Source organism: Barbatula barbatula, assembly GCF_947034865.1.
Source record: "Barbatula barbatula genome assembly, chromosome: 21".
In the NCBI taxonomy this organism is placed as follows: Eukaryota; Metazoa; Chordata; class Actinopteri; order Cypriniformes; family Nemacheilidae; genus Barbatula; species Barbatula barbatula.
In genome coordinates this window covers 7,032,878-7,051,239 of record NC_136784.1, presented here as the reverse complement: position 1 = coordinate 7,051,239, position 18,362 = coordinate 7,032,878, and the positions used below count along the sequence as shown (strand labels likewise).

Here is an 18,362-nt window from a genome sequence, read left to right as displayed (position 1 = left end):
AGTGTGCGTGACGTCCCATCATGGTGCATCGCGCGTTTTCATTGGACCGAAGAACCGGATAGGGCGGGGCTCCCAACGCACCCATTCATTCCCGGCGCAGAGCGTTGCGCTTCTAGGGAATGTGGATGGACTTTCAACTACTTGCACATTAAAAATTGACAACGTTTTGGGTGTGAGTGTATTTGTAAAACTCTACATGCACGTTTTTTGTCACATTTGGAATCATGTAGTCAGATCAGAATTCGATTGTTGTAAACATTTGCTAATTTAGAAAACCTTTGGCATTAACATATCTTTTTTTCAACGGTAATATCAAAACATTGTTCTTATTAGACACCCGGGAGATGCATATTTTACAAAAATCATCTTCTGTGTTACGAAGAAAGGTTGACTTCTTTTTTTCTTTATGCATCCCTAATGTGAAGATGAGATTATTCTTTCATCAGGTGGTTGTACAGAGAGAAAATAATTGGATTGACCGACAAGGGATCTAGATCCTTACGTTCTTTAAAAAATCTACAGGGTTATTATAGCAGTGCCCGAGTGCTTGTATTTCTCATTTAATCTCTCGAATATTAAATATGAAATCGCATAGATACACACACACAATTGAGCAGATTGTTTGCTTTTAAATGTCCATGCAACACTTTGCATTTGCAAACCAATTACTATTGATGATCAATCTCATTATTGTGACTATAACTATTGCTGGAGGACTTATTTATTCAACCAATAATTGACAGAGGGGAGGTGGATTACCAGAGGGATTTGCTTTTGTATCTCGTCGCAGATAAGAAAGCAGGCTCTATAGCACTTCCTCTTTCCAGAGCCTTTCCAGCTTGTGATAAAAAGCCTCGAATTTGGGCCGCTGTAAACAAATACCCGCGTCTGGGGTAAGCCGCGAGTTCAGAGAGTTCCAAGCCCTGGGAAAGACAAAACACCATTTGAGAGTCCTCTACCCTCCACTGTTCCAGGATCTGATAAAGCTGCCTGAGATGATGTAACACGTTGCATTCCCTGAGTATTCTGGGCAGGGCTGGGTGCAGTGATATCCAGACGCGACACAGGTGAATGTCGGAACAGAATCGCCTAAAGAGAAATCATGTGGATGGCGAGCCCAAATACTTGGTACTGCTGAAACTTTTTAACAGGAAAAATCTTTCAATGTGGAAAACTTTTCAATAATTGTGTCCCATGGTTGTACGTTGTTTGAGAATTATAAATTACAATATTATTAGAATAATAAGGTTTTATCCATATTTATATAAATATGTAAATTAGAACATAATTGTATTCTAAAATTAAAAATATATATAGAAAAACAACAGCATTTTAATTTGCTGTCTTGCGGCTATGTAAAGTTGATGTCTTTCATATTGTTTATGCTTGTGCACTCTATTGTGTTTTTTATCTCACCAAATCCAAACATGCACAGCTGTTTAGCAGCAACGCCGTGGCTTTATAGGGGATGTTAATATGTAAGCATCCTGTTCTCTCCTCACAGCAAGAGCCGGAGTGCTGAGCATCCGTCAACATGGAAAAAATCAAGGAACGCTGCGTGACTAACACAGATGTAGCCATTGAGTAGGTGTGGAGTTTGAAGTCCTGCTTCTCTTGTTTAACTCTCACTGTTGTCCTCCAGGCAAATGAATCTTTAGAAAAAACACATTAAATTGGCACACAGCTTCTTAAAGCATGTGTGTGAGTGTGGGATGGTTAGATACCTCCTCGTTTCTTTATTTATTTAAAATGACCTTTCCGTACTGGAACGGAGTTCGCTCTTGGCAATGTGAAGGTTTAAAAATTAGAAGATGTAGGAGGGGAGAGCGGCACAAACTAAAGCCCAAAAGGGAAGAGAGAGAGTCAAATCACAAGTCAAGAGAACTCGAGTGACTGCAGGGAGAGCAAGGCAGTAAATGAAGCAGAACAGGTTAGATGTGTTGATGGGGTTTTGTCCTCATTAAAAAAAGTCAGGTTCTGGACTTCTGAACCTTTTCATTTGTATTCCGTGTCAATTTATTCCATAAAGATTTGAACCAGAGAATTGGGTCAGATTGGAGTGGTGAAATGAGAGTTTCTTTGCAAAAAAATACAACTGAAGAACCATCACATTTGGCTCTGTTTGCAACTTATCCAGATGATTAAAAAAGATAGAAAGACTTCGAAAGCACAGAACGATGCACACCGTTTTTTGGTCAAATAAAACATGAATAAATACTATACTTATACATTTTACTTATTTAAATGTTTTCTATATTTAAATCATGTCTGTGGGGCAAAATAATAGAAAATGCCAATGATTTTACCACATATACACACACTGACTTTGATGACCTGCAATGGAAATGTTAATGCATAACCTCCTCAGGGTGAGATCAGAGCAGGCTTTCCTCACCCCCTTTGAACTTCCCTTTGTTTGCTATCCCAGTCAACGAGGTTCCCAGATGCTGGAAATGTTATCTGGATGGATGCCCTGTCAGCGAAGGATCCTCAGATCTTTCAGTCACGTAGACACATTCAGTACATACTCTTTTGGCTTACACGAAAAAGTGTTTTTTCTCCTTCTGCCAGAATAAATTCATGAGAACAGTTTATATTTGGGAATTTTTAAAATCCTTACAGCTCAGCGTACGACTCTCAAAAAAGAGGAAGACAGCAATGGAATGTCTATAAATGTTCCATATCAGAATGAGTCAGGGGGATGGAGGGTTTGGGAAGAGCATAGCAAAGCCATGAACTAAGTTTTAGCACAGCTTGACAAGAACCAAGCATTTGAATTTGTGTTAAACTTTAATACAAGTTTTTAAAGTGTGCTTTTTGTCTTGTGCTGTCTGAGTGACATTTCATTTTAAAATATTCCAACTTGTCATTCGTGTTCATTATATCAGGGCTCAATTCATATAAATTAACAGATGAAAATGAAACGAAACAACAACTGGCACATACATTCTGCAAGACACTGTGATTGAAAAACAATATAATGCACTCATAAAAATGACATGTGTGGACATGTATGGGAACTCATGAAACATGACCGTTTAGCTTAATTATGTATGCTTCAGCGTGTCGCCTATCAACACAAACACAGCAGGGAGAGCGACAGACAAATCCAGACACAGAACCCTTCATCATGCCCATGTCACAATAACACAAACCCTCCAGACACAAGATGTCCCTCCAGCCTGACCTCTGCATTAACCTTGCTTATTAACACAGTGCTTAACTTGAACACAGCTGTCTGGACACTCACAATGATCTACATCAAGTTCAAAAGTTTAACAAAACTAGTGAAACAAATGTTCGAGAGAAAAACGAATAAGGAAACGTAGGAAAATTAAACCATTGCTTCAGCCAACAATTATTATAAATTATTATAATTCAATTGTACATATCATACATTTAAAGGCATAGTTAATCCAAAAATCTGTCATTATTTAGTCACCCTCTTGTCATTTTCACCCTGTATTACTTTCTTTTTTTCTGCAAAGGACAAAAGAAGATATTTTATAGAATGTTGATGACCCAAAACCGTTGGTCCCCATTGACTTGTATTGTATAGACACAAAACCAATCCAAGTCACTAGGGACCAACAGTTTACTGTTACCAACATTCCCTTATTATTCTAATAATATTGTAATTTATAATTCTCAACCAACATACAACCATGGGACACAATTATTTATATGTTTTCCACTCTATGAATTTTCCTGTTAAAAAGATTCAGTAGTTCCAAGTATTTGAGCTTGCCATCCACATGATTTCTACACTCTTTAGGTGATTCTGTTCCGACTTTCACCTGTGTCGCGTCTGGATATCATTGCACACAGCCCTGCCCATTCAAAACATCATCTGTGTTACAAAAAATACAATGACAGGATTTTCGATTTTTGGTAAACTATCCCTGTAAAACACATGTGACCCTTTTGACGGAAATCTATTACAAAGTTGAGCCCTTGAACGTGTTCTAGTTCGAGTTTGTCGTGTTTAGACTCACTTACTCAACAGCTATGGTAAAATTAAGATTTTGGCGTTTTTGTCACAAAATTATACTTTTATACGGTTTCGAACCAGGTGTTTGAAAAACCAAGATAAAAAAATCACTGCTGGAATCAATGTGTGCAACTGGACTCAAAATCTTAGCTCCGTGATATATCCCATGTGACAACTTCCCCATGTGACAACCAGGACAAAAAACTCATCAGCTGTCGGTCAGATTTTAAAAACACTGAAGCTTGCATGTGTTTTCCTTGACTTTGAAATGCATATTGAATTAATTATTCAGATCACACTGTACCCACTGCTGTTATATCATTTGAGAGAGAGAGAGACGGTGGTTCAGTCTCAGATGACACCTGGTTTTAACAACCGCTGTGTTCAAAGAGAGGGAATCAGTTTGATTGGTGCGGCTTTCAGCCTCCTTTTTTGAGACAGCTTCAGTGCTGTAATTAGTCTATTGCGGCAAGCAAGTTTCACACGGAGAGTCGCTGACACAACAGCATCCAAACACTATGATAGCATCACAACATACGAACTCAATGAATCTAATCCAAATGACTGTTGTGACAGCCTTCATGTAGCTAAATCACATGTCTGTTATGTTTGTGTTAGGGTGCTCATTTGTGTGTGAATGTGAAGACTACCTATTAAACTTTGGCATATGATATCTTCACCATTTATACAGTTTAACAGATTGTTGAGGGGAGGTATGCCATTTATTTTTTAAACAGACATTTCCCATAGGCTTGAAGGAAACTACAGTATCAGTGCACAAAGATTTCGAGGTGGGACATTGATTTTAAACAGTAAGCAGCACCCCAAACACCCTCACAGTCACAACCAAACCGCAATGCCCTTGCATGACACCTAAATCTCTGTAGTAAGCAAAAAACAAAATGTACTGCATCATTTACAGTGTATGAATGTTGTAACAGTATTTCCACAGTTAAATCACATGGAAAACCAGTTTATCTTGCATGACGAGTATACATTTGTGTGTGTTTATGTACCTACAATTTAATTATTTGGGGAAAACTTGAGATTCCTTCTTTGAAATGTAAAAACTCTTCAAACATTTTGGGGGGGGTTATGATGTTGGTTAGGGCTAGTTTATAATTATGAACAATTTATAGGAAATAGAAATTCATATTTTCCATTTAAATAACTAAGCAAAGCGTGCGTGTGTGCGTATGTGTTTTAAAGGGACAGTCATTTATGTCATTTCAAACCCGTATGTCTTGAACACAAAATTCTATATTTTGAAGAACGTTACCACACAACATTCAACCCCATCGACTTACATTAAATGGACATAAAACCACTGAGACATGTCTTAAAATATCTTCTTTTGTGCTCCACAGAACAAAGAGTCATATACAGAGTATGAATGACATGAAGTCATGACTTGATAATGATTTTTGGGGGTGAACTGTCCCTTTAAGAACAACTTTTACGGCTGTCATGCGAGTTAAACCATTTCTTTTGACGAACTGCCTGTGTAGAAGCGACTTTCTCTTGTCGCTTTAATATTTCAGCTTTGCGCTGTGAGACTGTCGCTCTAGCGAGCCTGAGGCGAACGTGCCAATTACACTACCACTGACTATTCTCTATGATATGCCATGAATCCTTTCATCGCTGATGCATTACCAAAGCAAATTATAGATTTTACAACAAAGTTAACTCGAGAGCTGTCAACCAGATCAACCCCCTTTGCTGCATTTAATCACTTTTTTCATTGAGCGTCCATCAAATATACACGCTCAATCTGTCTCTGGCACAGCAAAGGAAGGTCAGCTTCTCGAGAACAGATCGGGCAAACTGACAAGACTCTCTGCTCTTTACATTTATATACTACAATAAATACAAAAGGCACTCTGGTAAAAAACATTAAACTTACATAAGACCACCGCGTTTGCTAAAAGTACTTATGCAAAATAAATGTAAAGAATAGGAAGTGTCTGGGTGTCTGTCGCTCCTATGGATATTTGCGAACAGTGTTTTACATGATACAAATGGGTACACAGAATCTACAAGTTCCAGACAGTTCTGTTGGTGTGTAAAAGTGACAAGACCTCATCCGGCGTCTGTCGTGTGATTGTCACACCAAAAGTAATAAAGGAAAGAGTTGAGAATATTCCAGATGGAGATGAACAGTTTCTCTCTCCCAAGGCAGCTGCTGATGAGCATCCGCATCTCCAACTCTGGTTGGCTCGCCTCTGCAAGGCCTCGCCTCATAAATCTTGCACCTCAGGTATTCCACATGCTCTGGAAAACCGGGAATTTTTGACCCTTCAGGTGAACACTGAAGACAGGGAACGCACACATATAATGAAAACACAAGCGAGCTGTGATTTAACCCTATCCACACCAGTTGGCATTGAAACAGAGAAACAGACACCATGTAAACGCAACCTGCCACCCCGAAAGAACGGGCGAGAAAAGCAACAGCTTCTTTCACCTCTAAGAAATATAGAGGCCGTCAGCGGACAGGATTGCTGAGGATAACAAAACTGATTCTTCAAAAACAGACGACAGATTCAGACTGCAGAGACTCAGGTCGGCAAACGGTCGCTTCTGTGATATATGGAGCTGAACTTTTTTGAATAAGATGGAAAGAAAAGCATAGCTTGAGGTCTGGATTGTTTTTTCACAGTTTGAGGACTGTCGAATCTGACATTCAATTCCCTTTGTTATGAACCCAAACCCAGAGGGCTGATGGGAATAAAATGTGAAACATCGTTTCTTCCAGCCTCCGAGGGAGGAGGAATATAAGAGAGCTCGAGAGCCATCAAATAGAAATTAGGCCTATTCCCCAGTGTGAGTGCGAGTTTGCTGGAATTTGCAAGTTCCTCCGAATCTCGCGTGAGTGTCAGAGATGAAACATGGATATGTTTTGGTGGGAACTAACATTGTATAGAAATACAGGGGCGTTTCTTAAACTTTGTGTACTTTTATGGCTCAGGGGTTGATTTGTATTAAAACTATCAGTTACTTTTTGATCACATTAGAACAATAGCTTAGAAACTCTTTACTCAGTCTTCGATATTTTTTGCTCCTCTGGTCATGTCCCTTCAAATGCACATAATGTATAGGTTTGATGATTTTCATTTCCAGGTCCAGTTTAAAATATGAAATCCAATAATGTACTTTTTACATACATTAGATGTGTCTCAGTTAAGTTATTTTTAATGTTAGTGTACATGGTAACCTAAGAACAGAATATAGTAATTGTAAATTATAAATTAAAACATGGTTATTTAGAGGACAACATATCGCTGCTGTCCATCCTAATCCTCATATCTCCATATTTGGTGATTAATTTTTTTGTCACAAATCATTATTATTAGTCACGCTTTGTGTTTATCACTGGGTTTTGCTGATATCTAACCAATACAAAGTATTAAAAAGTGCATTTAGACTTTGACCAGACAGTATTTAATCATTCAAATAGTACAGTGTTTTTCCATTTAATGAAAAACAGCAAATTTGGACATCCGAGGCTTCAAAAGGACTGCAAAAAATATTTTAATTTAGCCCTCATCCCTTCACACACAAGCGTTCCTTGAAACATAATTTCCAATAAAGCTATAATTCAATCAACTACTCTATCATAATCTGAGATATGGAAATGACACGGTGTGGAAATTGTTAGTATACAATGTAAATAATCTTTTTTATTTTAAGCCATAGACCCATTAATCTACCAGAAACCAAACAAAACATAATAAATGAATAAAACACACAAAACCTACTTGGAAATCAATTACAGTTGGATACCTGGGTAGGCCTCCCCTGGATGATTCTTCCAACAAATCAAAAAGTAAATATTGTTTCCTTTCATGCACTGTATAACATGCACTTATCTTATTGTGTCTGACCTATCAGCCCTGAAGGAATGTAGAGCAATCACATCTGTGCACAATTATTCATTGTGAGACCGACAAACCGGTACAATCTCAGGCACAGAAGCAGAGGCAGCAGTAATTATGACAAGGCAGGGCGATATAATAGCTGACAAAGCGTGCCTTTATTCCCATTAGAAAGAGGGGTGGGAGGGACATTAAGATCCCTTCTGAACATATCAGAGAGATATGCGGGTTGTATATGGCTGAGAAACGAAGATTGAAAGAAAAAGAAGGCGAGAGAAAGTAAGAAACGCAGACACGAAAGAGAAAAAATAAGACAAAGTGGGAGAGAAGCGCTACATCTGACCTATAAAGAACGTTGGAGGAAAAGACGTTCGGAGTTCCCATTACATCTCACACCAATTGTGTTTCATTTTGGGATTCGAAACAGATTAAAAGCGAGACAGAATGAGCTGTCACAACACATCCTAAATTTGCCAAAGTCTTACTCTTTGAATATTTAAAGGGACAGTTCACCCAAATCATGTGACCCTCTCATGTAGTTTCAAGACGGCATGATTTTGTCCTCCAATCAAATACAGAAGATGTTAGGCAGGATATAACATATTTACAAAACGCGCTCTGTAGTGCAGTTTGTCCGTTTAGGGCTACTGTAGAAACAACATGGTGGATTCCATGCAAGGGGACCCGCTGTGTATGTAGATAGAAATATCTCATTCTGAAGTGATAAAAACATAAAACTTCATTATGTAAGGACTTTATACCCATCTGAAGATATAGTTATGCATTGTATTGCATTTCTGTTAATAGATACTCCATAACACACTGGACCTTTAAATGAAATCCAAATTGTCTGAGTTATGAAAGAGTAAATGAACCTCTGGTGTCATTGTCCAACATTTTAACCCAGTCACTTGGAGAACTAAGTTAAACAGGCCTGGTAGGACAAAAGAGCATTTTGTTTCTGTGTAATCTGTACCTTTAATCAAATTAATGAGTCTAAAGATATTCTGCAGTTGAGCCCAACAACAGTAGTGCAAATGATGTACTTCAGTGGCCTCATTTATAAAATGTTGCATAGAAACCGTCCTAAATTAGATTTTACGATAATTTCTCAAAGTGCGTATGTGTGATTCAAAGAACGAACGTACGCACAGAAAACGTGTTTATGTGAAATCTATAAAATGCGAAGATCGTTACATTGTGCGCAGCTGAACAGTTTCAGATTTCTGTCTTTTAATGATGTCTAAATAATGTAATCAATATCCCTGTTGAAAATAGTTATGTTTTGATGCTGGTTTGCTGATTTGTGCTGGTTTAAGTTGGACCTGATCTGGTTTAAGCTGCCCCAGCACATGACCATCTTAAACCAGCACATTACCAGCTTAAACCAGTAGATGACCATCTTAAACCAGCATGTGACCAGCTTAAACCAGCAAACCAACATCAAAACATACTACCTAACCCAGCATATGCTATATTTTCAACAGCGATATGAAAGAGCACCTTTCAACGTCCAAATCCTATACAAGCGGTAAGAATGACTTATATTTCCAAAAACCTGCAGCACTCGTACAAGCGTAAGTGTGTACGTCTACCAGACCGTTTTTATAAATATGAACGTTGCCGTGGATTTTACATAAACGAGGCCCCCGATGACTTCACTTCTGTGTATAATAAGATTATAGAACATGACTGTGTAGAGTTGCTAGAAACTAAGTTGGGTGAATTCTTCGTGTGAAGCAAAGCCCTTTATATACGATCTCATTATTTTCCTTCAGCTCTTAAAGCTGTTGAGCACACCAATGCGTTGGGAATAACTTAAGAACGCTTTTCTTGCTGTGACCTATCAAACGACCCAATCAATACTGTTTTACTGCAGACACACTTGCTTTTTGCTAACACCGTGTTGCAGCAGCAGACAACAGCCCGTTCTGTTATTTTCAGTCCCAGCTGCTGCAGAGCTGAGCTGTGCCAAGCCTGATGCCCATGGGGCTACACTGAGCCTGGAGCTGACACAGCTTCCAGCTGGCCCCCTGGACTCTCCGGGATCATCTTCTCGCTCCCTCTCGAAACTCACACACACATCATTTAAACGGGCATGGCGCCTGGCCCACACATGCTCTAGCTGTCACAGCATTAACAATGTGACATATCCAAACACGCCATCATCAGTCTCAAGCGTCTGATAATAAGTTCCGTTCCTGATTCCCAGTGGCCTCGCTGTACCAAAATGCATCCTCGTGCAAACAAGCAAGTTTGTAATGAATGCGACCCAAACTGTGTATGCTGTTGTTGGTATGTTTGGGGACGTGGGAAATACAGGCATAAAACCATAAAAGGCTGTGAAAATGCATATCCACTTGTACATGGTTATGGATGTGCACATGGTATAGTAAGACAGGAACAGCAGAAATACCTCTGAGGCACACAAGCAGCTTGTTTCCAATGCGCATTTAATTCAGTGCTTCTATCAACAGGTATGCGTGCGGCCTGCATAAGCAGCGTGGTACTGAGACGAATTAGCATAATGTAGCTGCTAGAGTTTTCACTGAACATATTTGTGCTTCACATCAAGCTCTTAACAGGAAAGAATTAAGAGGCCATTCCAAAAATGTATTTTAAAAAGCATTTCTAGATGTATTGTGACCAGTCCGGTGTTCGTTCAATTTCAACAAAATCAAACCTCAGGACTGACATAGAGTGTAAAGCAATGTGAAAGACTAACAGAAGGACAAAAACTTTGATTAAATCGAGGTTAAAACTACTTTTTTGTACTTTTCCCAAATACATACGTGTAAATGAAGAGTTTGGTTCCAAAATGAGATAACTTTGTTTTTAAATGAGTCAAAAATCATGTTTTAGTTGTTGTATTTGTTATTTATTATAGCTTAAATCAAAACAAACCAACTGCAGTTTGATTTAGATTTATTGGAATGCACAATAAAAAAACATGATCTTTGAAAAATTTATAAAAGGGAGTTATCTCATTTTGAAACTAAACTCTTCAAATATTATTGTATTGCTTAAACATTTAAATGAATACAGAGCACATTCTCCAGTTTTTGACATTTGAAATAAATATTGTTAGAAGTTCACAGAATGAAACAAATACCTATAAATAGTGAATTCAGAAAAACAAAACATTTGGAACGGTCTCTTAATTTTCGCTGCTGTATTATTACCATCCTATCATTGCAATGTATTGAATATATAAGTAATATAAGCAATAATGAAAAAAAGTAAACATAAGTAATCCAGAGGATTAAAACACATCATAGCAGCACTGTGGGGTTTAGATTCAGTTTCAAAGGTTAATATTCAATTCGATTTGTAAAATTCAATTCTCAATGCAAATGAAAAAGCCCTTTATCGTCTGTACATGGAGAACTGCAACTTCACAGCAAAAACTATTACTGTCCACAAATACACAAGGAACTTTGACTTGGCACTTATTAAAAATATTTATTAGTTGTTAGTGTGAGGTGACACTACAAAGCAAAGATTTACGATCTTCCAGGTTTAATTGTTTGAGTGTTTTGCTTAAAATAAGAATGTTTGAATATACAATGATCAAATATATACAACTATTAAGAGCTTTTATCTTAGAAATAAGTCTGATTATATTCTTTATATTCTATACTTATTTCTTTATTAACTCTTTTGGGAACACGAAAAGTCACATTGATTTCTAAATGCTGGCATAAACTAGTGTGAGAAAAATGTGCCCTTTCTAACGGTTATGATTGGCACCACATCAGAAAGGTCAACATTGCTCAGACTTGTCTAAAGACAAAAAGGTGGGAGGCAGGGTGTGCCAGTGATGACACGCCAGATCCTTGCTTAAGAACACCTGTTCCTTACACACATTCACTCACTCAAGCACAATTCCCAGCATTTTAGAGCAGCGACCAATGAGTCACACATTTCCTCATAAAGGAACGTCCGATCATTCACGATTGCGCAAGACGATTATTAACAGGAACAAGTTGTGAAACATGACAATGATAGAGTGTTGATCAGGAAGCACATCTGTTGGTGTTGAGAGCGCTATGTCAGCAGGATGAAAAAGTTTATGAGCTATTGTTCTTTACGTAGAAACTGTATTTTAAGTATTTAAATATTACATCAGGAATATGAAATGGCTTGAAACCAAACTCATGCTGCCCTAAGCCTCACGGCTGAGAATTTCAGAGCAGGTACCGGTATTCCAATTTTATACCAGTACATACATTACCAAACACTCTACATGAGTTGTACACCTATCTTTTAATTCCAATATACTGTATAAAATGTTCGAATCTTGAATACAAGACATAATACATAAATCAGGAGATTTTCCAGTAATTTTAACTGATCTACTAATAAAAATCAATATTCAAAATGCGAAAACAAGTTTCAGTGTGGTTTGCTTCAAAATAATTAAAAACGAACTAAAGTCATCATAGCTTTTATTTCATATATACATGTTGTGATGCAACTCTGCTGGAAGTCTTTTGTGTTTGTATCTATGTCATAAAGAGACACAATGCCTGCATGAATGAATTCTAGTAGTTGTTCAAATGAGTAAATGATGCAGTACACCATAGTAACGACTACAGTCCTATCGTCAGACATCGATTTGGATGGGGACCACCTCTGGAACCCACGGTCACACAAACTTGCATCTTTGCCTGTACAGTATGTCTGAAAAGATACACGCAGACTATAAAATGTGCATATATATAATGATCAAATGATGTTTTGGTTGCCTTGAGGGAGGCAGCATGTTACACAAAGCTTACAGCCGAGATCCGATACAGATTTTCGGTCAAGAGCCATGCGAGTCATTGGCTTGCTGAGAAGTTCAAGGAATTGTGGGATACAGTTGTGCCTGCAATATGGATGCATGCTTGGTGTGTGACTATGGGGTACTATTGGTCTGGCTTGTGGGCTTAGAAATAAATATATATTTTCACAAACTTTGAAAGATTTATGAAGTTACTATTGCAAAAACGCATGGTCAAAATGTGAAAAATGTACATTGCTATTGCACTTCATGCAATTCTGGAAAATAGCCAGATTTGGAAAAAATTTGGAATATAGCATTTACTACAAGAAATTTATTTTGACAAAATTTTAAATTAAATTTGAAATGCTAAAAAAAGCTCAAATATCAGAAGTTAATCAGGTGTAAAATAACATTAAAAACATAATTTTACATTTCAGAAATGTTACTTACATTCTTTTTTTTGCCGCACCAACTGCTCAAATATATAAATATGAATAAAAACTGTAATAAGATTAAAAACATCAACAAAAGCTCCAATTTAACTTACCCAAAAAACAATCAAGTTTTCAAACAAGCTTTAGTCCTTTCAAGCAGTGGACCATTATGACCATGTGTCTCCTACGGCTGAATATTGTTGCCTAGAGCGATTGTGACATTTAGCTACGCGAAATACATGTGTGTCCATACTGTGTGTCCTGGAGTATTGTGAAAAGTGAAGACTGACATTATATTTGACTAATGACAGAATGGATAGAAATACTGTGAAATTTGAATAATCATGACAGAGAAAGCCAAATTAAGGAAAGATATGCAGGTATGGAGGAGCACAGACAAGCAAGTTATAGATAGATACAGATAGAAGCACGAGAGCAGAGGAATATGGTGTTAAAATGCTGAGAACATCTCTGGTGGAGTCACTGGAGACTACAGAGGGTTTGAGTTGGAGTGATGTTTGTCATATTCCACCATCTGCTCATCTCTCACTTTCTCCCAGAAGCTAGCCTGAATGTTCTCTGTCAGCAGGAGAATAAAGTGTGTGTGTTTGCGAGAGAGACCATGTTCTCCCTGCTGCCTGTGTGTAATGTAAGACATACCGTAGTCGATATCAATCTGGATTAGCTTGGTGCCGTGTTTTGAACACAGACATGAATTTGATTTGTAGTACTACTATTTGAAACCATCTAAATAGTGTTTCACAACCATTTTGGTCTGATGTATTGCCACACCCCCGTCAGTAAGGCAAAGCTCTTTGTAACATATCAACAGAACATAGAGTGATCTATTACCTCCATTTATAAAATCTATAAAGCATGGGAAAATATATTTAGTACATTTTTTAGATGTAAACAAAGCAAACTCAATGCACTGCCTGGTGTACACATACCCCTTGTTTGGAATCAATAAACTTAAATGAACTTCATCTTGTTTGCCGTGAACTTTTCCTTGCTATGAACTTAAGTAACATTACAATCGCATCTGACCTCCCAATAAAAAAGGCTTCACAGTGGTGACTCTGTTGGTTAAGCAGCATGGTTCAAACGTGTCAAAAATGTGAATGTTTACTAGAATATTTACATGCTATTTATGAATAACAACACTACGTAGAGAATGGAGAGGAAAAGATCTGCATGCCTGCCAAAAAGAAAACATCAGAAACTCATTTAGTCAAAAATCATATATTTTTAATTGCACATTATGATTGTAAATAAACATGACTAAACATCATTTAGATTAATGCATACAGCTTGATGTTTTTATAAGTGCGAGTATAAATGCAAACGTATAGTCTTTGCGTGTTTATCTCCCGATGTTTCTATGTACCTATCTGCATGAATAATATACTGTACATGTATTGATATGTAGCGAATCCATAAATGCTTGGTGCAGTTCTCGAGGGTGAAAAATTTTCACTTGATTTCTGTGGTGTGGTCATGTCCCAGTGTTCTCGAACAGAGCTGATTTCAACCAAATCAGAACATTAGTACAACTGTAAACATCAATTATTTCTTTTAAACTCAGTACCAACACCACAGTAAAATACGCAACCTTCTCATGTAAGAATGCTTTCATTCCAAAGAAAGTACATTTTATCAGAAGGGCGCTTAAGTATTCATATTCCCTTTCTCGAAGTTACAGACTACTTGAATTTCAAGGCAAATCTCTCAGACAAAAGAACAGGGAGGAGAAAAACCCTCCCAGAGTACATTTCATGTTCACATTAATTATCATCATCCATTTGTGCATTAATTACTATGTATGTGTCTGTTTTTATCCCAAGGGCTCTTCAAGATCAAAAGGGAGTCTGAGTAACCGTGGGGACCATTAGTGGACTTATACAAGTTAAGAATCTCTGAAGGGCCGAACTATACTTTTTGTTTTGTTGTTTGGAGTCTAAATTTGAAGACTCATGAGAATGATTGTTTCCCCCTTTGCATATATAAAACAATATATATATATATATATATATATACCAACATGTTATGTTTAATATATATTTGTACAGTCTTAGTATATTGCACAGGTTTAATATGCTACAAAATTGTCTTGTTAAAATATTAAATAATCCCATTACATCTATATGCATTTTTCTTAGAAAATAACAACAATGGCCTACGGTGGATTAAGAGTCTGAATCATGTTTGCAGAACAGTCTGGATTGACTGTGGTTTATCTACTTTGTGATGGTCTCACAAAGTTAAAACCAAAGAAACAATTCTAAATGATTTTTTTTACAGTTGATTTAGTTGGCCGTGGCTCATCAGAATGATCAATATAAGAGCGAAGCCTTTTGGACGAACATCAAATCACGATAACAGCAATAATGTGATTTCATTTTAAAGCCACTGTCTACGAACCAAATGAACCCGAATTCTCAATTTAATGGGATCTATACTAGTTTAGCAGCCATTAAATCAACGACCGTTTTTCATTTCACCCCTCAGCCCTATTCATGTTCCCTCAGTCAACGAAAGTTGCATTAAGCCCTCCAGGTGATTAAAAAAACCCCACCAAGGCGTCACAAAGGCATGAAATGGTAGCTAGTTTTTAATTGGAACATGCTTTTCCCTAGATTCTCCGTATTGACTTCATCCTGTGTGCCAGACGAGAGCCGATGCGAGATGTAATCGACAAGGTCTAATCGATACCACTCAATTTTTGGATCTGATTCCAATCTAAAGCATCTTGTAAGGCAAACCTTCCATCATACGGCCACATGCAACCTATTACTGTAGCTCTCAAAACAACTGGAGCCGACCCAGATAATCGATGGCCGGTCTGCATGGTCACAGACCTTTGTTGGCGGCCATGTTGGCGCCTTTGCGGTAGATGTGGGATATTGCAGTGACATGCTACAGTTGTGGCAAGTCCCTTTGTGGCGAGAACCCATGTCGACGCCTGAGGCTCGTGTAACTCATGGAGGCTTGATACAAAGGTGGCAATGATCAAAGGGTAAAAAAACACAGTTCGTTTGATTTAGTTTCCATGTGCTTCAGAGTTAAAAAGGTAACAGTGAATGGCCATGTTTTATTAACAGTGATGCCTTTGTGAGGATCTCTGTTCAATACCATAAAGTGAATGGAAAGTTCAAGGCTCCTAGCGACAGGCTTCTTGCCTTCTTTTTAGCATCTTCAATCCTTTTATGGTCTTCTATAAAGGGACAGTTCACCAAAAATCATCAAGTAACCATTTAGTCATCCTCATGTTGTTCCAAACTCAAATGACTTTATTTCAGAGACAAAACATGTTAAAAAGAATACCGAGTTTTCATCAAATATAAATGGATGGGAACCATAAACAGCCATGGTCACCATTCACTCTCATTGCATTTTAAAAGAGCAGGTCTTGCAAAAAGTAAGTTATTTGAAACAACATGAAGATGACAAAAAGATGGCATATACATTTTTGGATAACCTGTATCTTTAATATTGCATTTTTTCAACTTGCTACATTTTCTCAACAGAGGGATGAGAAGAAAGCCACGCAATGATCTTCATAGAGGCGTATCATCTGCTCCTCTCTCATCTTCTTTTCCAAAACGTAAGAATCTCCCATTTGTGATGCTTTGCAGTTTTATATCCCAGTTGCTTCATCCTGTCAGCTTATTCAACCATGAATCAAACTCCAATATATCCGCTTGTGTTTTTAGAGGAGACCTGGTCTCAGTCACAGTGCAGTTCAGGTTAAGGAAGATGGGCCCTACTTTTGGACGAAGGAATGACGATGAAGGAATTCAAGATAGGGGACATGTACAGTAAAGACATAGATACAACTCACCAAGCAAGCCAACCAGTTCACATTATACAAGACAGCAGACAAGGGAGAGAGAGGAGACAAGTTATTCTGAGACGTGCAAAATATGGAGTCCTGATAGATACATGGATGGAGAGACAGAGAGAGAGAAAGGTCACTACCACTTCTGTAGTTTCTGGAAGTCCAGGGTATGTGTATGTTTTGTCGAGCATCATGCTTGCCTGCACAGATTAGCTAACAGGCTGTGTGCTGAGCACTGGCAGGAAGAGAGAGTTTAAAGTGCTACACTTCATGAGATTACTCACAACAAACAAGTTGATTCAGCAGCGAGTCTTTCACAGTCCAAAACAAGAACAACAGTAGTCTGGGTGATTCTCCAAGTTTTTAGTTGATATGCTGTTGAGGACATTCAAAGTAAGTTGGATCCGTTTAAGAAGTTTTGTTCAGGGGATGGCCTACATCTGGGAGATTTGTGGTTGAAGAGTTTGAAGAGGACAGTCTGGTGTGTGCTGTGGACATCGGAGTATATGGGTGGGTCTCCAGTAGTACTCAGGTTATGGAGAACTCTCCAGGGAGTCTGCGGGAAAACAGAGAGGAGAAAATGAGAATATTTGTATAAAAATGTGAATATAAAGCACACTGAAAATGAACATAGTGGAGATAAAAAAATGGCAAAACAAATAAGATATTATGTAATGGTGCTTTTCCACTGCTTGGTACCTTCAGGTTTAGTACGACTCGGCTCGGTACAGCTCATTTCACTTCCGCTCAGTTTGCTTTTCCACAGCAGTTTAGTACCACTTCAAAGTGGGTGGAGATTATAAACTTATCGTCATGGTTGCGCCGCCGATACTGCCATAGCATAATTGTGAACGCGACAAACACATGCACAACACAGGAATAATAGAGCATATCGATGGAGATGGCAGCGAAACAAAATACTGCTAAAATTTGGGAAATCTTACAGCAAAGGGCAGACAACGATCATTTTGGTTTGCACGAGGGTAAGCCCATGTAGCATTAAGCATTGCGTTAAGGGTCTTAATCTCTATATACTTTCATATAACGAAATGGCAATATTACGTATTTAAAATGCGTATTCATGTGTTGCGAATCCAATGACACTGATTTGGCAGAGAGAATCATTACCAGTGATCTGTGTGTAAATACGTCACAACACAGCCCTGTGGCTAGGAACCCAAACTCCAATGATAAAAAAAGGAGAAAAAAACCTCGGTAGAAACCAGTCTCAGTCGGGAGGGCCAGGTCCCCTCTGACGTGTCACAGCTGCACCCAGTTCGATAATAAGTAACTGAATAAATGTTTATGAAAAATAGGGAGAGCTTATTAGTTGTGATTTAGGACATTTCACTTGTTGAAACTGTTTAGGTATAATTTTGTCTTGTTTTGTGATCGATATCACATTTACATTTACATTTATTCATTTGGCAGAAAATTGTCTGAAAATATGTTGTCT

The 18,362-nt window shown here is 37.9% G+C and overlaps 1 protein-coding gene across 2 annotated transcripts in view; it reads right to left on the bottom strand.

The window, feature by feature from the left end:
- Positions 1-16,333: 16,333 nt before the first annotated feature.
- samd12 (sterile alpha motif domain containing 12) overlaps positions 16,334-18,362 on the bottom strand; it is a 68,786-nt gene continuing 66,757 nt past the window's right edge. Inside the window, exon 5 of one of the 2 annotated variants that reach the window (XM_079485375.1) lies at positions 16,334-17,462. In XM_079485375.1, the coding sequence (XP_079341501.1) occupies positions 17,440-17,462 (23 nt within the window). In that variant the 3' untranslated portion in view covers positions 16,334-17,439. The remainder of the gene's footprint in view (positions 17,463-18,362) is intronic. The other variant, XM_079485373.1, reaches the window with a different exon arrangement.